We start from the raw sequence: 25846 nt of genomic DNA on the forward strand, positions 1-25846 counted from the left end.
CGGACCATTCTCTGTATGAAACACATACATGACATTCACAGTGGGTAACTTAGCGCTTTACTTAATGCATATGCAAGGCCGTGTACAGGTTATAAATTATATACCATTTCATAGGAAGGACTGAACATGTGTGAATTTCAGTAAGCTCCAACGTTGTGGGGATCGATCCCTTGTGGCCACCACAGATGTCATGGACGGCTATGGTTCACTTCCCAACCATCTGTTCTCCTGGGGTGATCTCTGTCTATTCTGCCCGCATGGAGGAAACACCATATAAGGGTAAGGTACTCTGCCTACCTCCGTCTAGCATGTTGGCAGTCTGAAATGGGGTGACGGGAGGAGAGTTAGGCAACTGTCTCAGCTCGGGGGTTTCCCCCTGCAGCGGCAGCTATTAAACATTTATTAGGACGCCCCCGGAAAAGTTACATCAATACAACAGCTGACATGGAAGCCACCTGGGAACCTGTTTTTCTTCCCTGCCCTTTAACAGCCCCCCCCCATTCATTCTTTACATGGCATAATTTTAAGTCTCTTTTGTCCCCAGGTGCCCCATTCCTCTAACTATATAAGGCTGAGACTTTCTGTCACAAACAAGAGAATGAGAAAGAGTGCAAAGGTGAGACCAAGTCATTCTCCTGAGAAAGGGACACCTTCTTTTGCCAAGAAATAAGATACAATGGACCTTAGAGATGACTGTGGGAAACTTGGCGGGAATCAGAGACCTTCTAGCGTTCCATTTAGGAGAATCTTGAAGATTCTAATATCCAACAAAGATCAAATGCGTGGTTGGAAATAAATGGTCCTGTCCTTTCTGGGGAAAAGACTCAGCATCTCACCTTCTTCAGCAGACACTCGGTGAATCTGCTGTCTGTTTCCAGACCAGAGGAAAACTGAGTGAGCCGGGTCCACAAACAGCCGGTAGTAGCCAGCAATCAAGCACGCCAGGTCTTTTGCACTGTTGGATTCCAGCAACAGAGTCAGAACCTGTGAGGCAAACAGAACCTTTCTGTTTGTAGATGGCGGAGATACAGCAAGGCCTACGGGGCCAAAGAGAGATAATAAGTGTACTCAACCGTGGTACACAGACTGGCCCCAAGTAGCCCACATTTTCACATCGAGGAGCTAAATCTAAACGACCAAGCATGCACATAAACACGCATGTGGACCCTGACACACTGTGGGTCCCTCATCCTTTCTCTCCTTGATGCCACCATACCCTAGCTGCCCCACCCACCCTACTCATTCATACAATTAGTCCCTTAATGATCTGAGCTGTCACAGGGAAAGGAGGAGGACTGAGTAGAGAATGAAGAAAAGAGTGGTAAAGACAGAGGACACTCTTGAGCACACTGGATGAAACCAAAGGAGGGAATAGTGAATGTAGAACCCTTCAGAAAGGCTCAGGAGGTACCCTGAACTATTTATCCATTTTAACTTCCACCTAACAAACTCTAGGTCCAGAATTTTTCATCGATAAAACACATAGCCCAACAAATAGAACAAAACCTTTCCAGGATCCTCACAGGACGAGGCATCCTGTTTGCCATACTCCACTTGAGACAGCTCTGCTTTGCCAGTTATATAAACAGTGGACTTCATTATCACTCAAAGCCCATATTAACTACCCTAGAATAATCTCCACACCAAATCCCAGAGGCCAAATTCAGAATCTCTTCCTCTGTTACCTTCACATCCTGAAGATAGACCTTGACCATGCTCACTTTCTCAGACTCTTGCGCCAGCTCCACGCGGCTGATGTGGGCAAACTCCGCCAGCGTGGACATGATGTTGAGTTTGCTGTTGATAATCTGACTGATGCCGTACTTGGCTCCGACTAGAAGGGCAATGTAGGACTCTCTGTCCTGTAACTGCAGAAGAGAGAAGGCAATTAGCGTCTATTCGCAAGCTTGTGAAAACACTCTGCATGTGGCCTCTTTTTGACAAATTTTTCTTTGGTAGTTTTGGAAATGGTTTTGCTGTGTAGCATGAGCTGGCTTCAAATTTATGGTCCTCCTGCTACAGTCTCCTGGGTGCTGGGATTACAGTGTGTGCCACACCTGGCTTCTCTCTCTGCCAAGTTTGTTTCCTGTGTTAGCCCCTCATCATCATTCCCCAAGACAATGCCTCAGCATGGGACCCACCTACAACTGAATTAAAAAATAAATCCATCTCCTATAAATTCTCTAGTTGACTTTTTACAATTTTAAAATTATGTGTATCTCTGTGTACATGAGTCCAGTAAACATGGCGGCCAGAAGAGGGCGTTGAATTCCCTGGAACTAAAGTTGCAGGCAATTGTGAGCGGCCTGATATGGGTGCTGGGAACTGAGTGCATGCTCTTAACCCATGAGCCATTTCTTCAGAGCCCTGCCTAAGTCTTTTTAACAGAGGACTGTCACTTCTCAAATAACTGTCACCTCACCTTGTCACCCTTGTGTCTGAATTCAGACTGCATTCCTCTCTCGGGATCTCACGTTCATCATTACTCACAGAAGTCCTGACCCTTCCTTAAATGCTCCCACCAAAACCCACAGCCACCCAGCATTAGTAGCGCTACCTGTAATCTCAGCACCGAGAAGACAGAGGCAGGAGGATGAGTTCCAGGCCGTCCTCCAGTATACAGCAAGTTTGAGGTCAGCATGGGATACATGAGACCCTGACTCAACAAATCAAAATAAACAAAACAACAGCATCTTATGCCTAGGGAAGCCTCAGCCTCCTCAGCCTGGACAGCCTGGACAGCCTCTGTCCTCTGTGCGGAGCCTACACCACTTTTGTATGCCTCCAAGAACACTGGGCGCATCTTACTTATTTCAATTACTTATGCTCAGATTTCATATTACACATTGAGTTCTTTGACGGTAGAGTTGGTATTAGCCGTATTTGTACTCAAGGCCCAAGCCAGTCCTGTCTAACTGGCCGAGCTTTCCTGGGACCAGTAAAGGCAGGCTTGGGGTAGGAGGGTTAGAGCCTGTGTGAACACTAGAAGCTTTCCCAGTCTCTTCAAAGCCCTCTGTTCTGAAATCTAGTGTCTTTCCCACCATTGGGGCCTTGTCCTCACACACAGATTCTGCCCCTTTTCCATTCTCCAACTACCCACTCCCCTTCTGTCTGTGCTGTGAGGCCAGCAGTCTGACTGGATTGTTCCATCACTGAAAATAAGAAAATACACAAAACCTCTGAATTTTCTCCTTACTATTCTTGAAAAAACCTCAACCAGCCAGTTGGTTCTGAGCTGGCAAGTCCTGGGGCTGGTGGCACAATGGAGTTGAGTCCTTTAAGCCACACCATGAGCACTGAGTCTCCACAGAGGAAGCAGGAGGGAGGGGCTCAGGGCAGAGGCTTCTGTTCGTTTTTCTGCACCATCGGGGCCCAGCCTGGCAGCCAGCCCACATTCTCATCCATCATGCCCCATTTTCCTGCTGCCCTTATGCATCTAAACTCCCATGGGTGCCGCTTACAACAGACCTCATCCCGGTGCTTTTCTCCGATTCTGACTCAGGCCCCGTCCAGCCATCTGAAAGCCTTCTCTTCCTCGGATCCAGACTATTAGCAACGGTGGCATCCATCTTCCCACCCCACAACAGGGGCCATACCCTGCCTCACGACCTTGTCTTGTGGGACAGCTAATTTTATCTTTGATGGCAGAAATCGAAACTAATTCAGCTCTTCCTCCCCCTAACATTTTCCATACACAAAGCCAGTGCCTGATAAATATCCACCAATCTGTAAGCAGTCAAGATCCCGAGCAAGCAGGAGCCCACGGTGGTCTGGTACATACCATCAGGGTAGCGTTAAACACTTTCCCGCCATATGTCTTGAGTTCCCCAAGGATCTGAAGATAATTTAAGCGTAGCTGAGCAGCAGAAATAAGTTGCTTTATTAGACAAAAAAAAAAAAAGTGTTGAAACCAGAGTTAATTCAGTTGCCTAAAACCCAGGCAATGTTGAAAATTTCCCCAAAAGCTTCACAACACATTACTGGGCGGGTCAGCAGAGGTTATGGTCACCTTACCTTCTGTCGGGGTTCTAGCAAATTCTGGTTCCTCTTCATGTGGAAACTAATGGCTTTCTTGATGTCTTTGCCTTTCATATTTCGGAGTAAAGTTGGAGATATAAAATTCTCTATCCCCCAGTCTTTCCTGCGGGAGACATTGGAGGCAAGGGGGCCTATGTTTACAATGCACATGGTTCTAATGAAGGGCAAATGACATGTCATTCAGATCTAGAGTCCTGAGTACACAGCAGTTCCGTGTTCCTTTCTCTAGTGGGAGGAATACAGACAGGCTGACAGACAGAGGTACAGATACAGAAAGAGAAAGAAAGATGAAGGGGTATCTGTCTATATCTATATATGTATATTTCTCTATAAAGGGAGAGTAAGAGAGAGTGGAGGTCCCCCCCGCCACAAAGACACACGATACACATCATTCATATTCCGCGTTTAGGACCTCCCGACTATGGAAACTAACTGGTCTTGGTGTTGTTGTATGATAGTTCATGAATCAAAGCAGAAGTTCTCAATCTTTTAATTTTTTTTAATTGTGTGCCTATACTAAGTCAAACTTTTAAGGAGAGTCTGAGATGGTGCATTTTAGCAAGTGTATTCATGGGTCAAGTGACCTGAGGTCAACTTGTGGGAATCAGTTCTCTCCTTCCACTCTGGGTCCTGGGGATGGAACTCAGGCTGTCAGGTTTGTAGCAGGCACCTCGACCGCTCAGCCGGCCCACAGGTCTGCCCTCAGTCCTTTTAGTAACAAGATACGTGGAATGATCATGCCTACATAAGAACAACTTTCCCACCCTCCGCTAGGGGACAAACCCAGCGTCTTGCCTATGCCACGCAAGCTCTCTATCACTAGCTATGTTTGCTGCCCAAACACCCTTGCAACGGACAGCACCTGTCCATCCCCAAAGCTAAACTTTAGAATGTTATTAGCCTAGAAGCCTCAGAAGCCCCCTAAAGTTGCTCCTATACCAGGGGTAGAACCAAGGAGCTGTTCTATTTTTAAAATTTTATTTCTCCATGGGATTTGGATGCGTAGACAAGCTAGAGCTGAGGCCTGGGAGGGACTTAGAATAACAGGGTGTTAGCTCTCAGCGCTAAGAATCAAGAGGTGCTTGGATCTTAGGACTTGAAACCTCCCCATTTGGGGGAGGAGGGGATAATGCAACAGCAGTTTGCTCACACCTGTTGGAAGACATCCCTGCCCTTAGAAGTTGTCAACTGACTGCCTCAGATTTCCTTCTAGGGACTGGAAATTTCCAAAGGGACCCTGTGCCATCGCCTGTGGCAGGGTCTTCTACTTGGATGGGGGAGCCAGGTTGGATGGAGGGAAATGGACAGAGAGACAAAGGCAGACGGGTGGGTATCAGCTTTCTGTGGCATCTGGCCATCCTGGCTAGGAGTCAGCAGTCACAAAGGTGGCACAGCTGTCGCCCCCCCCCCCCCCGCCACTCACTCTATGTACTTCAATGAGATCTTCTGTGGCTGGGCACAGGCATAAATCCGCTCCTGGATGTGCAGGGCTGCAAGCCGGAGAGCAGAGTTGCACTTCATCTCCACAGCAAAGCGCTCTTGGAGCACATCACTGCAGCTCTGCAAGAGATTGCACAGAATGGCTGGGCGACAAGAGAATGCACAGTGTGCCTCCTGGTCTCTCAGGCCAAAGACAGCAGGGCCAGCAGTCGGCTTTGCAGTCTTGGCTGTGTGACCTCAGTTACATGAAGAATCTCTGAGCTCGGGGCCTTCCATTGTTAAGTGCATACTAACTATCTGATCTACGTTTCTTGATTTCTGTGGGGTTTAGAAAAGACAATATGGGCTGGAGAAATGGCTCAGTTGTTAAGTGCACTGACTGTTCTTCCTGAGAACCGGGGTTCAATTCCCAGCACCCACAAAGAAGCTCACAACTGTCTGTAATTCCAGTTCCAGGGAATTTGACACCCTCACACCAATGTACATTGAATAGAAAAGACAATATGCAGGAATGCAAGCATAAAGCACACAGTATTATATAAATGCAGATATAATGCATTGGTGGTAATGAGGCCGCTTCATTATTTCCTGGTACCACTTCGGTAAGACTTGGGCTAGTCAATCTACCACACTGAATTGCCTCTTCTGTGAACTGGTAACACCTCCCACATGACTCTTACCATCCAAATAAAAACAAAATTAATCTCAGTCCAGGCAATAGAGGGCAGGACCAGGCTGGGAGTCAAAGAACCAGGTTTCTGGCCAGGCATGGTGACTCATACCTTTAATATCAGCACTCAGGAGGCTGAGATAGGTGGATCCCTGAGTTTGAGGCCAGCCTGGTCTACAGAGCCTGTTCTAGAACAGCAAGGGATACAAAGAAGAAATACTGCCCCGAAAAACAAAAACAAACAAACAACTAAAAAAAAGGAAAGAAGAAAAAAAAGGAAGGAAGAAGAAAAAAGAAGAAAGGAAGGAAAGAAGAACAAAGAATAAAAAAAGAAAAAACAAAGAGAGAAAAAAAGAAGGAACGAAAGGAAGCAATTAGGAATGACTCAACTACTATGTGGGGACCTCAGATGCATGCTCCTTCTAAGACCCAGTTACATCATCTCTAACATGAGTTTCTGAAGCACTAAAGCCCCGTTCCGCAATAAAAATGGAAACGATAACAATGCTTAATAGTATTAGAAAAAATGTATTATCTACATTGAGGACTAAGCCTTAATTTGATTAGTCTACTGCAAATCTCCCATTACAGCAACTCGGAGCAGGAACCCTGGAAGGGATAATGGGACTCACTGTCCCCAGAAAAATACAATTCCTCTGGGAGAGTTGTTTAGCGGCCACCAACCCAGAATAACCCAGCCTGCATCTTTGAGGACACTGTCATCCCAGGTAGCCCAGCCCAGTCACCTGCAGGTAGAGATACTCAAAAGCCACCGGGTCTTCTTTCAGCAGGTCCAGGGGGTCCTTGGGGACAAAGCACACCCTGAAGAGGCAGCGGGAGTCTTGTGATTCTTCCCTTTCCACCACCTGCCCAGGGGAAAGAAGATACTGTGATCTCGGGGCTCTCTATAAGGCAGCTCACAGGGAAAAGAGAGCAAAGTTGGCCCTGGTCTATTCCCGTCTTTCCCCAGACTTCTCTCTCTGCATGATTTCTTTCCCATGGTATAAAACGTGTAAGATTCAAAAGGGTGATACTTCTTCTGTCAGAGGAACCCCTGTCCATCTCAATACCCTCCCAGGGACAGCTGAGGACTCCTCACTTTGTGGTTTGAGTGTGAACCCCCCACTGTCCAGCACACGTTTAAACATTTGGGCAATTCAGTTGGCAGGGCTATTTTTGGGAGACAGTGTGTGGGGCCTGGTTGGAGAGTGGGTTTCTGAGACAGGGGTGCAAAACTCTGGGGGTATATCTCGGTCTGCTTCGGCCTGCAATCTCTCTGTTTCCTATCGGCTAACCACACTGTGACCAGCTGCCACAAGCTCCCACCACCATGGAGAAATGCTCCTGTTGCCACGTCTTCCCCAGTGATGACTCCTAAACTCTGGGATAAAATAATCCTCTCTGTCCGCCTAAGTCGCTTCTACCGGGGATTTTATCACAGCCAGGAGAAAAGGAATGCACATGAATATCAACGTCCACAAGTAAAGATGGAGTTTGTAGCAAGGGCGGTGGCGCACGCCTTTAATCCCAGCACTCGGGAGGCAGAGGCAGGAGGATCTCTGTGAGTTTGAGGCCAGCCTGGTCTACAAGAGCTAGTTCCAGGACAGGCTCCAAAGCTACAGAGAAACCCTGTCTCGAAAAACAAAACAAAACAAAAAGATGGAGTTTGTACCATTCTATACCTTACCCTCCCCCACATAAACTATGTTGGGGGATTTAGTATGATTTTCTTACCAATGCAAATGCAAGTATATATTTATACAGCTATATATATATTAATTAAAAATATATGTTAATTAAAAAAGGTTTGCAGCAGTCGGTGAATGGTGGCTGGGTCATAACTTACTTGTAATGAGGAAGGTTGAATGACTTCCAAGGTCAAGGCTTCCCATTCTATTCCCCTGCTGAAGAAACCCTTCCCTTTCCCAACCATAGAGTGTTTACTGCTCTTTTCATAGTAGACACCCTACAATGGTTTGTTGAACAGACCTGTGTTTGACTTGAAAAAGTCAGGACACCAATTTTTTTGCACAATCAAAGGATTGGGTAGCACAGATGGATTGGCTGTTTGACCTGTCCTATCACGGGGGGTACAGCTCAGTGGGGCAAGTGCCACAAAAGCGGTTCTGGACATAACTACCAATGTCCCCTAGCAGTTCTGAGACAGCCAGTACCAGGAAAGATCATCAGAGCCAGAAGCGAAAGACTTTATCAGATATGTGATGGGGAACAGCCACCTTACCCAGATAAGCCTCTGTTTCCACATCTGTTAGATGGGTGTCTTGGACTCTGGATGCAAACCGTGCCTGAGTCTTGCCCTGCTATCCCCAGGCTGAGTGAGTGCAGAAGACCCCAGCCCAATGTGGCTGAGGAGCTTGGCCGCCCCAGAGCAGGTGGGTCCTCCTACCTGCTGGATGAGCTCCTCCTCATGCAGTAGGTGTAGGCGGGAGACACTGTACTGCTCCTCCAGGGCCAGCGCAAAGTACTCGATACTTCGGATAGACAGCTTCTCCTTGACTGTGAGGATGATGTCCTGGCAGCAGAGGGGAACAGGGTCACCTGATGAGTGGGCAGACTCCCGAGCCTTCTCACAGCTCCCCCACGGCATCTGGGAGGGAGAAGCTGACGCTGCTGCGTCCCCTCCTAACACAGGCAGGGACCCAGGTCCCACGTTGAACCTTTACGCCCTGCACCACACAGCACCAGCCTATTTAGCTTTTCTTCAGCGGGTGCAGCACAAGGGAGATTCCAGTCTCTTGCCTCATATCAACTGCTTCCTGGACAGAATCCTACCAGCTACCTCATGTGACTGAGAGAAATTGGTTTCAGTTTCTTCTGAAAGGGAGGAAGCAATGCCTACAGACTGCCAGGGAGGCTGTCACGATGGGCCGGCCGACAATGCTGTGCAAAGGTTTGATGGCGGCCAGGCCATGCTCACCCTTTCTCTCCAATGGCCCCCGTCATGGTGAATGCCTCAGGAACTCACACATGCTGTTCCCTCTGATTTACACAAATTTTCCCTCATTCCTCACAGGGCTGTTTCACTCTCTTCAAGTTTTAGCTCACATGTCACCACTTCAGAGAGATACTGTGTGGCTACTGTGACTAAATGACACTCTGTCTATCATTCTCAGTTCTAGGGGCCATCTTTGTTTGCTTTCCATTCTGTGGATTGAACCTATGGCCTCACACATACTAGGCAAGAGCTCTCCAGCTGACCTAGGTCCCCAGCTCCTGGGGCATGTTCAGTACCCCCATCATTATTTAATGTCCATGTCTTTAATAAATCATGCTCTTTTCATAGAAGACAGTATAGCAGGCATATGAACGGGTTCTAGATTGAGACTGCTCATCCTTACTTCCCTGTGTGTTCATGGACACACTGCTTCTTCTCTCTGCACCGGGAAGTATTGGTAGAGCATCAACACCCAGCAATGGGACCGCTGTGAATTCATTTCCCCATAGAAGGCACTTAGGACACTCCCGGGTGCTCAGTGTTCTACATACGCTCACTTCTACCATTTCTTTTCCTGCTCATTACCTTTTACCCTAACAGACAGCAACTCTGCCAGTGCAAACCTCATCTGTGCTGGAGTCTTAGTCAGGGTTTCTGTTGCTGTGATAAACACCTTGATCAAAAGCAAGCTGGGGAGGAAAGGGTTTATTTGGCTAAGTCTTCCACACCACTGCTCATCATCACAGGAAGTCAGGACGGGAACTCACACAGGCAGGAGCTGATGCAGAGGCCATGGAGGAGCGCTGCTTACTGGCTTGCTCTCCGTTGCTTGCTCAGCCTGCTTTTCTGTAGCACACAGGACCACCAGCCCAGGGATGGCACCACCCACAATGGGCTGGGCCTTCCTCGCCTACCAATCACTAATTAAGAAAATGCCCTGCAGTTGGCTCTTATGGAGGCATTTTCTCAGTTGAGGATCCCTCAACTGACAAGCTGACAGAGAACTAGCCAGCACAATCGGGGTTTGTTCTATGCTAGTATTGGGGCCTAGGAGATGCTCAGCATAGTGCCCCCTGATGAGTGACCGTGGATGCACTATAGAGCTCCTGTTAGAACCTCAGACTTAGTAAGCCCCAAACCTGAAAGTGTTGCCTGCTCCCTCCCTGTAACCCCTGACTCCCAGTCCTCTCATTATTGTCCCATCACTCTCCACAACTAAACCAGTGACTGAGTCCCGAAGGGGGTGACTGCTTCTGTGATTCCACAGCATTAACTCAGCACCTGCTGGGTGCCAGGCATTGTGTGTGCCATGAAAGAAAGCCCCATCACTCTCTCTTAACTCTACAATTATGAAATATACACTTTTGGCATTGCAGACTAACTGCTCAACTTATGAAAAAAAATTTATTTTGTTACATTTCATTCACTCATTTTCTGTGCACGGTTGTAGCTGGGCACACACCACACCACAGTGAGCCTGTGGAGGTCAGAGGTCAACTGGCAGGGAGATCTGTTCTCTCCTTCCACCATGGTGGACTCTGAGGCTCAAACTTAGGCTGTCAGGTTAGGTGGGAAGGCACTTCACTGGTCCATATTATTGCTTTCTGGCTGGTTGGCAAGCCTATGGCTTAACTCTGCCAGTCCTTTTCCCATCTTCCCCTTGCCTTGAAAGCACATACGTATTTCCTGTCTTGGTAACGTGCTGTCCAATGGGCCCTCCTGCCACCCAGTTGTCTGCCACCTTCCATCCAGAGAGGAGATGTCGAACCACAGCCATGGAACAAACCCAGATCACTGATGACTTTGTCATTAAATTCATGAGAACAAGGTCATGCCAGTCACTATGATAGGAAAGCTGAGTAAGTGACCTGATGGCCCTCAAACATTTATTGTCTGGTCTTTTATCATGTGGATTTAAGCAGTGGTTCTCAACCTGCCTAATGCTGTGACCCCTTAATATAGTTCCTCATGTTGTGGTGACCCCCAACCATAAAATGATTTTCGTTGTCACTTCATAAGTGTAATTTTGTTCCTGTTAAGAATCATAATATAAAAACCTGACATGCATGATATCTGATATTCGACTCCTGTGGGAGGGTCATTCAACCCCCAAAAGGGGTTGTGGCCCACAGGTTGAGAACCGTTGCTCTAGAGGCTAAACCCAGGGATTCATGTCAGTGAGTCAAAAATTCTACTAACTGAGCTATATCTTTGGTTCCAAAAAGGATCCCCCCCCCACACTGCTAGGTGTGGTGGTGCATGCCTTTACTCCCAGCACTTGGGAGACAGAGGCAGGCAGATCTCAGTGAGTTCAAGGCAAGCATGGTCTACAAAGAGAGTTCCAGGATAGCCAGAGCTGCTACACAGAGAATCCCTGTCTTGAAAAAAAAAACTAAAAGAGAGAAAGACAGGGAGAATAAAGAATTTCCTTGCTTGCTTTGGTAAGGGAGTGGACAGGAGAAGTTCCCAATGAGCTCATGTGGGCTTTCGTTTCTTCGCTGGTTGGATTTGTCTATACCCACCTAAAAGACTTGCTTTATAAAACTCGGCTGCTGGAGATAAGATTAGCCAGGATTATACTGGTTGAGTCTTTGCTCGCTGTCATAACTCCATCTTCTTAATTCCTCTGATGTGAACTTTTATTGTAAACCCCCTCAAGGTATGTGTGGCTGTCACGGAAGGCTTACTTGCCCTCATCCATACTACTTTGATCGAAGGTGACAGAAGTAGAACCCTGCTTAATTCACTCACAAAACTTCCCTTCCGAAGCAAAATAACGGGGGAGAAAGGCCAGCCCAGCCCGGGGCTCAGCAGCTGAGAGTCATCTCCCAGGGTTAGCCAGATGTTAAGTTAGACAGGACACGAGGAAGAGCTGAGCAGAGCGGCTGGCATGAACGAAACACAGCCATTTCTCCCTCTCGTTCCTCCAGTGGCCTGGAGCTTCCTGGGTTGCAAAGGGTTTTATCTTCTCAGTGACACTACAGTAGAAACAGGGGAGAATTTGGAGGATCTTGAGAAACTGAGAAAGGATTGTACCAGAGCAAACTATTAGGTACGTTCCTAGGTGCATGCGTGTGTATATGTATGTGTGTGCGTGTGTGTTCTTGTACAAGTGCATGTGTCTTGGTTGCCATCTATAACCTACAACCACATCATCCCACCTCTACCTGCTCTTCTGCCCCTAAAGGGGTAGGCTCCTTAATGAATCCTCCACTTTTGTGTGTCTGGGTGTGTGTGTGTGTGTGTGTGTGTGTGTGTGTGTGTGTGTGTGTGCGTGTGTTACAGTCTTTTATTTGTTTGTGTAAGATGTCCTGGAACTCACAACATAGACTAAGTTGGTCTTGAACTCACAGAGATGCACCTGCCTCTGCTTCCCGAATGCTGGGATTAACGGCGTGCACCACCACACTCTTATGCTTTTTAGCGTTTTGAAAAACAACTCAAATAGTTTGCTTCCTCTCTGCAGCCTCTCTCTGACTTTTCCTTCCATGTTCAAGAACAACTAGAGCCATTACTCCTGTCTCTGGACAGTGATGTCTGGCATCAGAGCCATGACTACTCCCCTCCCTTCCCTAAGAGAACAGCCTGTGTTCCCGCTGGGTTCTTCATTGATAACGCCCATTTTCCCAGTGTGCACCTCATCCTCCGTCTGCCCTTGTGGAAAACTTGGTGGTCCTTCACAGCTGCTCAAACGCACTTCCTTTTCCCTGCCCGGGTGATGTGGTGCTGGCACGAGAAGGACGCGTCCTATGTGACACCAGCATGACTTTTCTATCCCATCCCTGTCCTGGACGACCGGAGTTTCTGGGGTGCACACCCTCTCTAAACTTGACTGACGGCTCCTGCAGTCCTCCAGACTCGATAACCGCTCTCGGAGAACCTCAAATGGGGAGTTTATTATGTATAAGACACGCAAGGGCCTGGGCTTGTTTTCACATCTTGCCTTGGTGTCTAGCTAATTGGGTAGCTGGTGGAGGTGGAGACAAGAAGCAGGGAAGCCTGCTGGTTAAGGGTGAAGGCACAGGAGATAGAATACGACCTTGAACAAGCCTCTTTACCTCTAGGAATCCCGAGTCCCTCCCCTGCCGGAAGTGACAGAAACACCATCTTACTGGGTGGCTGTGGAACCAAATGAGATAGGAAGTACATATCTTTCCACGGGCACTCAGACCGCAGTGGGCAGAGCGCTGAGGCAAACAGAGGGCAAGCTTGTCCGGCCGTCCATTGAGCTAGGAACTTCTCTAAGGAAGAAAGGTCCAGGTTTACTCTCAGTACCTTCACAGTTGTGTTTGCCTCGAACTTGAAAGCTTTGGTCTGTCCATTCTCCAGGTACACCTTGAGCACATTGGGCATACAGAGCAGAGAGTTCCCCTGGAAAACACAAGAGCGGAGTTAGGGCGAGCCAGTCCCCAGCTGTCTGGCTCTGCCATTTTTGGAGCGCAGATTGCCACTCATTAGCATTTGGGGATTTCTCCAGGGAGGATAGATTTGCTTTGTCCAGGAACAAGCACGAGGGCTGCTCGGCGGACAGGAAAGCAGGGGCGAGTCTTGCCCTGTCAGAGCACGGCAGGAGCTGTCAGGAGCTCACAACCCTTCACTGATGTGTATCTACTGCAGGCCACCCTTCGGGGACACAACTGATGACTGATGTGCCACCTTCTGCGCTCATCACAGGGGCCTTTCTGAGATTCTCAGACCCTTGCGTGTGGGGTGACGTGGAAAAGGGGTGGGAGTGGAGGTGGAAAGCTTCCTTAGAGCCCCCTCCCCATTTTACTGCTGGAGCTCTGCCATAGAACAGTAAGGGGCAGAGAGAGAAACCCTGCACCTCCACGGACCCCAATCATCACCTCTCGAAGAGACCCTGCCATTCTTACAGAGCTTTTGGATTGGAGGTATAGGGCTAGTCTTTGGTAGCTCAATGCCAGTCAGGATTCCTGGGAGCAGGGAAGCATTTAAGGGGATGTAAATACCTCTGAGTTGAGCTGAAACTAAGTGAGAACCACTGGGAAATTCTCGAGTTCCCAGAATTTGAACTAAGACTACCAGGGGTATCTACGTGTCTCTATGGAGAATCTGGGTAGGAATCCCAACTGGGCAAGAAGTCCCCCCTCCCCCCGATAAAAATCCTACCTTTCCCCTATGAAAACAAAGAGTTTTCTAGCATGAAATATCCGTTTTTTTGTTTTGTTTTGTTTTTTGGATACCGTGTTTTTCTCTGTGGAGGTAAGGGATAGGGTCACACTCTGTCCTGGTTGTTTCTTTTTTTTTTAAATTTTTCTTTTTCTTTCTTTTTTTAAAAATATTTATTTATTTATTATGTATACAACATTCTTTCTGTGTGTATGTCTGCAGGCCAGAAGAGGGCACCAGATCTCATTACAGATGGTTGTGAGCCACCATGTGGTTGCTGGGAATTGAACTCAGGACCTTTGGAAGAGCAGGTAATGCTCTTAACCTCTGAGTCATCTCTCCAGCCCTGGTTGTTTCTTTTGTCAATTCGACACAAGTCATAAGTTAGAGTTGCCTGGGAAGAGGAACCTCAGTTGAGAAAATGACTCCATCAGATTGACTGTAGACAAGTACTTAATACATTCTCTTGATTACTGATTGTGGGAGGACCCAGCCTGTGTCTCCCTGGGTAGGTGGTCCTAAGGTGTATAACAAAGCAGGCTCAGCAAGCCAGAGGAAGGCACTTGACAGCAAACAGCGTTCTCCAAGCCACGTTCATATAAACTATGCTATAATTTGTGACTTACAAGGCTTACAATACACACACACACACACACACACACACACACACACACACACACACACACACACACACAGAGTCCTGACGTCATATTTTCTGCTTCAGCTCCTGTCTCCAGGTTCCTGCCCTGGATTTCTGCCCTGACTTTCCTCAGTGATGGAGTTGTAAGATGAAGTAAGCCCTTTCCTCTCCAAGTTGCTTTCGGCCATGGTGTTAAAACCCAGCAACAGAAACCCTAGCTAAGATGTACTCCAATACCAAATCACACTCAGCTGAGGTGTGGGATTTCAAGCAGCCCCCTCTTCTGTCATTTTGCATTTCTGGCTCTGCATGTAGAAATCTCATTTGGATTTCCCACTTGGGGGCTTTCCTCCTTTGTACGTTATATTTCTGATTTGCAGGGCTTACAAAAAAAATACAGTCCTGATGTCACATAGCTCCTACCATTTGTTTCTACACAGCTTCTTTCCATTTTTATCTAACTCTGTACATAGATTTTAGAGAGCTAAGAAAAGACTATGCACAATTCTACATTCTTTTATTCTTATCCAACATTATATATATAATTTTTATGTGGGTTTTCTATTTATTATTGCAAAAGCTTTAATATATTCTAAGGAACTGCTATATCAGAGCTGACATAACCATCTCTCCTTTCTAGGCACACAGCATCTTTCTGGTTTTGACTATTTATAATACTGATACTACAGCTATCTTTTTGTTTATGCATTTCTTGCATTTGAATTTCCTTATATTCTAAATTTATAGAAGTGAGATGTCTTGGCCATATTTCATGGCAGACATTGAGCTATGTCTTTTTGCACCTCCCCCGTAAGTTTATAAACTATTTCACAAAGCCCCCAGTGGGTGCACAATTGCAACTCTTTTCTCAGCATCCAGGGTGACTTTTTTTTTCCCCTCATTTGTGCTCATTTACTAATGAACTGGGAGCTCACCAGTTTTATCACTTCCTAACAATTCCCTTTGTGTCTCTCTCTTTAACCATGAGCCAAGCCAGACCTATTTCCAAGGCTAGGTTTTACTACTCTAGAATAATCTGGAGCGGTGTTTCTCAACTGATGAGTTGTGATCCCTTGCAGGGTCGAATGGCTCTTTCACAGAAGTCGAATATCAGTTATCTTGCATATCAGAGATTTACATTATGTTTTATATTAGTAGTAAAATTACAGTTATGATGTAGCAATGAAATAATTTATAGTTGGAGGTCACCAACTATATTATCACCAACTGTATTAAAGGGTCTCAGCGTTAGGAAGGCTAAAAACCACTGCTCTAGAATGATGTGTGCCCTTAGAGCTGTCTTCTCATTTTCCAAAGGAAGCTGAGCCAGTGTTATCAGCTTCTAAATGCTTGTGAGGAAGGAGAGGCAGGTCGTAGTGATGAGCGCTCACTGGCCTCACTGCCTCTCCCATGGATGGCTGGTGCAGATGCCTAGAAATGGCTCTTGGGGTCCCAACCTGCAAGCTTCCCAGAGACACTGTTGGGGAGCACTGGTCCTCTAAACTGCCCATCCACACCAAAACCCTTATCCAGTTCAGTAGCCTGTCTGGGTCTCAGAACTTGTCTTGTCTCGTGTTCTCAGAACAGACACCAGGGGATGAGGGATGATGGCCATTTTACAGTGACAGTCCAGGCATCCTGGTCCACAGCTGTGGTGCCTTCACTCTCCCTGCCCTGGGCTCTTTCTTATCCCCCTACTCTTCATGTTCACTGCTCTGCGATTCGCAAGTCCATCGCTTTTCAGCCTTTTGACTAAGAGTAAGTGAATGCACATGCTGGATCTAAATTCAATCTTCAGGGAGGCTCAACCCATTTTCACAAGTGTCGACACCGCGACTCAAACCGTTGCTGACAGGCAGCGACCCAAGTTACTGATCGATGCTTTAGGCCTCCACTGGCCCCTTCCTGAACAAGCACATCTTTCTCTCAGGTCTAACTGAATGTGTCTGTCATATTGCAGGGCAGAGAGAAAATAAAGAGGATTTATGCGGACCAGGTCACCTGGATCCTTTGTTTAAATGGCCATGGGCCCCATTCCTTCAATTTCTTTGGATGACAAGAAATTTTGACTTGAAAGTTTTAAAAATCTAATACTGATTGTTGAATTCAGAGTGGCAATAGTTACCAGGAATTTTATAAATTATGAGTAAACGTGTTTTTAATTGATAAATCCATACGAAAAACATCAACCCCAGCTGGGCGGTAGTGGCGCATGCCTTTACTCCCAGCACTTGGGAAGCAGAGGCAGGTTGATCTCTGTGAGCTCGAGGCCAGCATGTTCTACAAGAGCTAGTTCCAGGACAGGCTCCAAAGCCCAGAGAAACCCTGTCTCAAAAAACAACCAAGCAAACAAAAGCCCATCAACCTCAGGCTGGGAAATGGCTCTGTGGTTGAGACTGCTTGTTGCTCTTTGCAAAAGACCTGAGTACTCAGCTCTCGGTACCCACAGGGTGCTCACAATTTAAACTCCAGCTTCAGGGATCCAGTGCCCTTTTCTGGTGCGTGTGCACGCGCATGCGCGCGCGTGCGCGCGCACACACACACACACACACACACACACACACACACTATACAGACAAAGGTACATACACATAAATAAAAATAAAAATTAAAACCAATAATCTGAAGGGCCAAGTTTCCCTTAACAAACGTCTTCTGACACCACATACTTCCAGCCTTCTTCCATCAACCCTGGATCTCTCTGTATCAAAAAGGACAAGAGAGTATGTCTAGAAAGAAAAAATGGAGTCACAGAGGTCACAGAGACCCAGGTTCCTGTTTTTCCTTACTGTGTGATTCAGCGGTTGATTCTCTTAATCTAAGTCTCTGTTTTCTTTTGTTACAATTCCTCCTTTGCAAGACACAGTGATGCCTAAGGATGAGGCACAGGATGAGGTTTGCAGTGACGCCTGGCTGTGCCCACTGCCCAGCACTCCCATCCCTGACCAGTGACACCAGGCTGTGCCCACTGACCAGCACTCCCATCCCTGACCAGTGACACCTGGCCATGCCCACTGACCAGCACTCCCATTCCCAACCACTGATGCACCTGGCTGTGCCCACTGCCCAGACTCCCATCCCTGACCAGTGACACCTAGCCATGCCCACTGACCAGCACTCCCATTCCCGACCACTGACGCACCTGGCTGTGCCCACTGACCAGCACTTCCTCAGCAAAGTGCACCTTCACAGGGTTGGTCTTCAGCCGGGCCCTCTTCTCTTCAGTCAAGAAGGATGACTTGGGGACCCCCTGAAAAATATTAACACGACACACTTTGGAGCAGCACATTCATAAAGCCATTGACATCTTGCCACTTCTTTAAAAAAAAAAAAAACAACCCAGCCTCACGGCTAATGTAGATTCATTTAAGCCCACACAAAAGGAGGGTACCCCGTTTAAAGATTTCTTTTCCTAGGGTATAAGATATCCAGCCTAGACAATGTTCTTGTGTGTCTGGACAGCTGGAAACTCCAAATAACAGCACACTATTGTGACACAAGGAAGACAAAGAGGACTAGAAGGGAAAGACCTGAAGTTTAACCCAAGTGCTTCCTCAGGAGCTGTGAAAACATCACACAAATAACTATGAATGGAAATGTGTGTGTGTGTGGTGTGTATGTGTGTGTGGTGTGTGTGTGTGTGGTGTGTGTGTGTGTGTGTGGTGTGTGTGTGTGTGTGATGTCTGTGTGTGTGGTGTGTGTGGTGTGTGTGTGTGGTGTGTGTGTGTGTGGTGTGTGTGTGTGTGTGGTGTGTGTGGTGTGTGTGTGTGTGGTGTGTGTGTGGTGTGTGTGGTGTGTGTGTGTGTGGTGTGTGTGTGATGTGTGTGTGGTGTGTGTGTGTGTGGTGTGTGTGTGTGTGTGGTGTGTGTGTGTGAGTGTGTGTGGTGTGTGTGTATGTGTGTGTGTGGTGTGTGTATGTGTGTGTGGTGTGTGTGTGTATGTGTGTATGTGTGGTGTGTGGTGTGTGTGTGTGTGTGTGTGTGCCCCGTGATTAAAAGTGCTTGCTGTGCAATCATGAAATCATTAGGACTGAGTTCAGGTCCTAATTCCTGGGTAACAAAGCTGGATCCCAAGCCCTTCTGGTCTCCATGTGCACACACATGCACGCACATGAGTGCACACACACCAGACAGACAGACACATGCACATAAAAAAATAAACCTTAAAAATAACCGGATGACTTTTGGCTGTCTTCAGCTTTCTCTGAATTTCAGTCTCTTCATGCATACATATGAGAGCTAGACAGAGCGCCTGGATGCTCTGGCCTCTGTGACATGTGGCTGGCATTCTCTTCCTCCAAAGACTCACATTAGTAGGTAAGATTAAATGGCAAACCCTTATACAGATCTTATCGGGTCACACTGTGACACCTGAGCAGTGTTATGACTCAGACCAACAGGACGTGCTCCGCCTGCTCAATGGAGTACTCCCCAGCTTGTGTTCCACATTCCCTTCAACACTCTGGCAGGTCTTTTAGGCCAACCTTTAGGATGTCTGTAGTATATAAGGGTCCAAAGATGCCACTCTGTAGTCAGGGAAAGAGATATGTAACAGCAATGGGGGACTTGCTGGAAGCAAAGTACATGAACTTAGACATCAACAAACCAATGCACGAAGTACATGAAGTGAACAAATGACCCCATAACTTTAAGAAGTGATGTTACTTGGTGTGGCAGGACATACACTGTGACTATGCATCTCAGAGACATAGCTTGCTTTCAAATCACAATACTAACAAAAACTCGAGCCTGAGAGGGAAGCATAGCTCTGCTCCCAGAAAGAAACACATGGAGAAATTCTTGGTTTTCCAGTTCGAAAGAATAAATGAAATAGGAAAAGAAAAAGTTGAAATCCAAAGCTGGTGATGAGATGACCAGACTACCTGAGTAAGTTTAAGACCGTGATCCAGGTGAATCTGGGTGCTCATGGAACCAGAAGATGCCACAGTTGCCACTGCCCAAGATCAGAGAAAGGAAGACATACTTAAAGCCTACAGATGGCCATTATCAAGTTCTCCACAACGGACATGAAGATTCAGAAAAGCACATACTGGGAAGACTGTTGTTAATTCTCGGTAAAAATCTAGGAACCGTGCAGAAGGCTATCACTAATGACTAAGGAATTATCAAGGACAAGTCAGAGCCAACCGAGTTCATTTCTCCTTAGAAGAGAACATTCCAGATTGACAGGCCAGGGTTCTGTGAATACGGCAGAATTCCTTCATTCTTGCAAAGCATTTAATAATCTCCTCCACAACCCCGCTGTGGAGAAGGCCAGATGCAGAGCCATCAGGTGGATTCAGCCATGGTTTATCTGTGCTCTAAGAGCCCTGCTTTCTTTTCCCCTTCCCTTCCTTATCTGTGCTGGGGATCAAACCCCGGGCCTTGCTCCTGTTAGACAAGAGATCTACCACTGAGCTCTAAGTTCTGATTTTTATCTAAGTAACTCAGGCTTCCATTGGCTTACCCCTCCTTGTTGATGTTTAGCAATGCCTTGGATGGAGGCAGAGGAGGAATTTACGAAAGCAGAACTGTAGGAGGTCATTAGATCTCAAGCAACAGAAACTGAATGAGATCCATGAGAATCAGGAGAAGCTATGAGACCTGGAAAGCCCAAGAGCAAATGTCAGAGGGCACAGAGAAACAGGGCTGTCAGCAGTGAGTGTTCAAAGAATCAGGGAAGCAGCAACACTAAAGACTCAGACGGAGCAAGCAGGGACAGAGGAGAAGAGAGGCAGAGGGAGGGAGAGCAGGGATCTACAAGAGGCAATCACAGCTTCTCACACTAGGGAGGGCAACCTCCTAAGAGTTAGGGCTAGACCTGGAATGTGTTAAAGCAAATTAGCTGGCTGAGACTAGAAGTGGAGGAGACCAGGAGAGGAGGCTCCTCGATAAGAAAGGACGAGGATTACAGCTTCCAACTCCACAAATTAGCCTTTTAGTCTCAGGACTATAAAAGCACAGCCAAAACACCCGCCAAGGCAACATAACCTGACAGGGATTAATAGGAAGAGTGACTCTGAGGGGGGAAAATCAATTGGACAAGCAAGGGATGGAGGGCTCAGCTTAGAAGCTATTTATTTGAAAACCAGCTCACTATTTCACTGACCACAAATCGCACCCAAGCCAACAGTGTGATTGGCCTTGCCAAGTGTTAATCCATTTCTGAGCTCCACTAGCATGCTTGGTGCACATCAGAAGTGACCCTTCATTCCCAGGAGAACTCTTTGGCTGTTGGTGGAATCCTGGACCTTTCTGGATGACACCATTCGCAAGTATCTTAGTTAGGGTTTCTATTGCTGGCAAGAGACACCATGATCATGGCAATTCTTATAAAGGAAAATGTTTAATTGGGGTGGCTTATGATTTCAGAGGTTTAGTCCAGTATCATCATGGTGCAACATGGTGGAGTGCAGGCAGACATGGTGCTGGAGAAGGACTGAAGGCCCTACATCTTACAGGCAACAGGAAGTGACTTAAGTGCCACACTGAGAGAAGCTTGAGCAAAGGAGACCTCAAGGCCCACCCCTACAGGGACACACTTCCTCCTTAAAGCCCACCCCTACAGGGACACACTTCCTCCAACAAGGCCACAGCTACTCCAACAAAGCCAAACCTCCAAACAGTGCCACTCCCTATGAGACTATGGAGCCTATTACATCCGAACTACCACAGCAAGGATCACTACAAGATTGTAATCCACCCAGAACATCATCCACAGAGTGAGAACTCACAAAACACACTGATGAGAAGTAATTGTTCAGCTTGAAGACATGAAAGCCATATTGTCAAATCTCAGAAGCGCTATCTCAGACAAGGTAGACTATTTTGCTCTTGGATCGTTGTAGGGAGTTACAAGAAAATGGGGCCTGTCATTTCTGGAACCACGAAACTCGTTGCTTTGAGAAAGAATGGACCGATTGGAAAAACCCAACACAGGGTCCACACGGCAGCTCCTGTGTTCTCACATCTGCAAGCTAGCAATGCAAACCAGGCACCCGGCATCGGTCATATTATGCTAACCACGTGTGTAAGAAAGTACACTGATATTTTAAAGGAAAAATTCAGATGATATGAACTACCATTTACCCTAGGATTTCTGAACTCTTCCTGGGCTCACTGATAAAATGTGTTTTTGTTGCAGAGTTAATGCTTCAAAGTGTTAAGAGTAGAAAAAAATTATCAGCCGAGTGTGGTGGCAGATTCCTTTAATCGCAGCACTTGGGAGACAGGGGCAGGTGGATCTCTGTGAGTTCTAGGCTGGCCTGGTCTGCAGAGTGAGTTCCAGGACAGCCAAGGCTACACAGAGAAACCCTGTCTTAAAAGAAAAAGAAAAAGAAAATACTGGTCAAGAGAATGAACTCTCTGGCCTGGGTAGACTTAAATTTCAGTTGGGCTGGTTCAGTCACTTTGGCTAAGGGACCACCTAGGGGAGGGAGGCTTACCTTAAGCCACACTAACAAGGTAGTATACCTAGCTCTCTAATGAGACACTGTTCTTTTCCCTTCCCAGAAGCCCTGCTCCTAGTGCAGGAGCTCACTGGAGGCAAGGGGTGTAGATCTGCCCTTAGGAAGAGCACTGTGTCCTTTTCTCAGCATGCTTTCTTTAACCCTTTGGGCTCCCCCACCAATGTTTAGGGTTCTATTTCTCTAAAGCCTCCTGCCTCTGCCACATAGCTGCATGCCTGCCATGTGTCTGACTGCCATGCCAGCTTCAACGGTGTGGCTTTCTCCTTCTCTCCTCCGTGTTCTTCTTCTAGGCAGCCGCTGAGGATCACAGCATGCTTGCCCCAGGGCTTTTCTTTTAAACTCTAATAAAAATCATTCATTTGGGGGCTGGAGAGATGGCTGAGTGGGGCTAAGAGCACTGGTTACTTCTTCCAGAAGACATGAGTTCAATTCCTAGCATCCACACCAGATGGTTCATAACTGACTGTAACTACAGCTCCCTTGGGCACTGCATTCACATATACAACCCCCCCACAGATACATATCCAAGCACATAATTTAAGAAAAATAACGATGATTTCCCCCCCACCCCAAAACGGGGTTTCTCTGTGTATCTCTGGCTGTCCTGGAACTCACTTTGTAGACCAGGCTGGCCTCAAACTCAGATCCTCCTGTCTCTGCTTCCCTGAGTGCTAGGATTAAGGTGCACACCACCACCACCTGGCTGATAACTTTTTTAAATGCAAATTTTAAGCCAGAATATATTTTTCCAAAAATTCTGTGTCCTAGCTGTGAGAAGAAGTCATCAATGCTCTAGTTTGGGATTTTATAATTCCCAATCTGTTTAAATTACTCGAGGATTCCAAGAATCTACCATGAGGACAGCAATGCCAAGCCTCCCTGTCGAAGCTAGTCATGTCTGCTCATGTTGCACTGTCTGTAAAATGCTTTGGAACACTCCTGATGATGGCCCGGGAGGTCAGCCTATGGTCAGGGCATTTCTCAGGGATCCTGCTGGTCAGAAATGGGTGTTTCTGCAGATTCTCCTGAGTGTGGTACTCACATTCTACCTGGAAAGCTTGGTATTAGAACACAGACATTTTTTCCTTCCCTACGTTTCAGTTTTTAAGGAATAAAATACAGGCTGTTCTCTGCCTCACAGATCAAGTGTTCTATTTTGTCCAGTTCATGGAATTGCTGTGGGAAATCCCCGCCTAATTAAGATCAAGATGCTTCCCATTGAGATGATAATAAGCTAAATAAAAAGAATGGCTTACCACCTGCACTGTTATTGACGCTGATTAGCTATTCCCATTTTCATATTTCATAGGCAAACTCTGGTTAGCATAGAAAAGTCTCCACTTAGTGGGCATGGAACATTCAGCTTGTCATATTTATAGCAAACATTTTAATCCTAATTGGGTGACTCTCCTTCCCCCCATCGTTCTCAAAGAAATAAAAAGAAAGCACTTGTTGAGCAGGGAGAGGAGACGAGGTCTTCGTTTATGGACTTACGTTTTCACACAACTGAAGGGCCATTTCTCCCACAATGCCTTTTCCTATCACCATATGCACAGGAAATCCTTCAATAGCCAATGGTCTGACAGCCAGTCTGCCATCCTGTTTACATCTTATTTTTATTTATTCAAAATTACATTGGTTTATTGTGTGTACACACACGTGTGCATGTGTGTGTATGTGTGGTGACAACCACATGCCACAGTGTCCACATGGAGGTCAGAAAACAACTTGGAGGAACCGGTTCTTTCCTTTCACTCTCTAGGTCCCAGACACTGAATTCAGGTCGTCAGGAATGACAGCTCTATATATTCTCGAACACCATATGGTATGTGATAAAGTTGCCTGTATCCCAACTATTTAAAAACGTTAAGGGTAGTTATACACACCTATAATACCAGCACTCGAAAGGAAGCTGAGGAAAAAGAATTCACTCACTATAAAATGTAGATTTTGATTTTGATTAATTTCTTTAATCATTTTAGTTGGTTGTTTGACTTACTGAGGCAGGATCTCATCTAGCCCAGCTTGGCCTCCATCTGGGTATGCAGCTGAGGCAGGTCTTGAACTTCTGACCCGTCTGCCTCGGCCTGACCATTTCATGCACCACCACACTTGGCTATCTTATTAGTTTTAATTTTTTTCCCAACTTTTCACCAAATACTTAATTGATGTATTTTCTTTTTTATAATTGATATATTTCCTTTAAATAATAAAAACAGTTAAGGCTATGAATTTTACCTGATCACAGCTTCAACACAGTAATTCTGTTGTTGTTTGGAGATATGGTCTCTTCCATGTAGTCCTGGCTGTCCTAGAACTCACTATGGAAACCTGGCTGGCCTCGAACCCACAGACCTCCCTCTCCTTCGGAGAGAGTACTAGGATTAAATGTGTGTGTCACCACACTCATCTTAGTTTTTATTTTAAAGTATATTCCAGAAAAGGAACCATTATAGCTTTAAATTTTTATTCTGTGTATTTTTAAATAGGGTCTTATATATAACCTAAGATAGCCTGGACCTTGCTCTGAAGCCCAGGTTGGCCTCAAACATTTGGTCCCCCTGCCTCATTCTCCTGAGAGCTGGGGTTTAAGTGTAAGCCTCCATATCCATACCTACATGTTTTTCTTATTTTAATTTTAATGGAGGGAGTGTATGGGGTTTTCATTTTTGTTTTTGTTTTACTCTTTTGGTTCTTTGGGGACCCACCACCCAGCTCCCAAATAAATCACAGAGGTTTATTCTTTTTTATGAATGCCCTTGGCTTGACTTATTTCTAGACAGCTTTTCTTAAATTATCCCATCTACCTTTTGCCTCTGGGCTTCACCTTTCTCTATTCTATATACCTTTCCTTACTTCTTACTCTGGGGCTGGCTATGTAGCTGGGTGGCTGGCCCCTGGGGTCCTCTCTCCTTCTTTTCTCATTCCTCAATCTTCTCTTCCCAGATTTCTCCTCCTATTTATTCTCTCTGCCCACCAGCCCCACCTATCCCTTCTCCTGCCTCGCTATTGGCCATTCAGCTCTTTATTAGACCAATCAGGTGTTTTAGACAGGCAAAGTAACACAGCTTCACAGAGTTAAGCAAATGCAACATAAAAGAATGCAGCACATCTTCACATCATTAAATGTTCCACAGCATAAACAAATGTAACACAACTCCAACTAATATTCACAATGTGGGGGGTATTATTGCATATTCTTGTTAATCTAATATATAGACAATTAGGTTAAGTTATTAAATACATTATTAAAATTCCCTATGTTGCTCCTTCTTCCTTTTTTTATCTATGTGTAGCTGAATTAACGTGAATTTTTGTCTATGTGTCCTCCCTGGTCAGTTTTCTCTGACAACTTGATCCCAGGAGTTTCCCTGGACCTGTATCAAGGGCCCCTTTGGTGGTCCAGGTCTGCCATTTTCTGACTACGCCCTACTTTGTGGTGGGCCTCAGCTGATATTGTCACAGGCGACACTTCATTGGGTGCTTTGGATGACCTATTAGACA

At 46.4% G+C, this 25846-nt stretch overlaps 1 protein-coding gene across 4 annotated transcripts in view; it reads right to left on the bottom strand.

Annotated features, from left to right (window-relative positions):
* The window catches only part of Frmpd1 (FERM and PDZ domain containing 1), a 167058-nt gene that overhangs the window by 8329 nt on the left and 132883 nt on the right, over positions 1-25846 (bottom strand). For all 4 annotated transcript variants that reach the window (XM_085677202.2, XM_085677203.2, XM_085677204.2 and 1 more), the window contains 9 exons: positions 18017-18124; positions 13380-13475; positions 8556-8681; positions 6895-7014; positions 5462-5598; positions 4015-4141; positions 3782-3877; positions 1686-1868; positions 837-984 (listed from right to left, as the gene is read on the bottom strand). In XM_085677202.2, coding sequence (XP_085533328.2) covers positions 837-984; positions 1686-1868; positions 3782-3877; positions 4015-4141; positions 5462-5598; positions 6895-7014; positions 8556-8681; positions 13380-13475; positions 18017-18124 — 1141 coding nt within the window. The remainder of the gene's footprint in view (positions 1-836; positions 985-1685; positions 1869-3781; positions 3878-4014; positions 4142-5461; positions 5599-6894; positions 7015-8555; positions 8682-13379; positions 13476-18016; positions 18125-25846) is intronic.

This window comes from Myodes glareolus, chromosome 16 (assembly GCF_982192425.1).
Source record: "Myodes glareolus chromosome 16, mMyoGla1.1, whole genome shotgun sequence".
NCBI lineage: Eukaryota > Metazoa > Chordata > Mammalia > Rodentia > Cricetidae > Myodes > Myodes glareolus.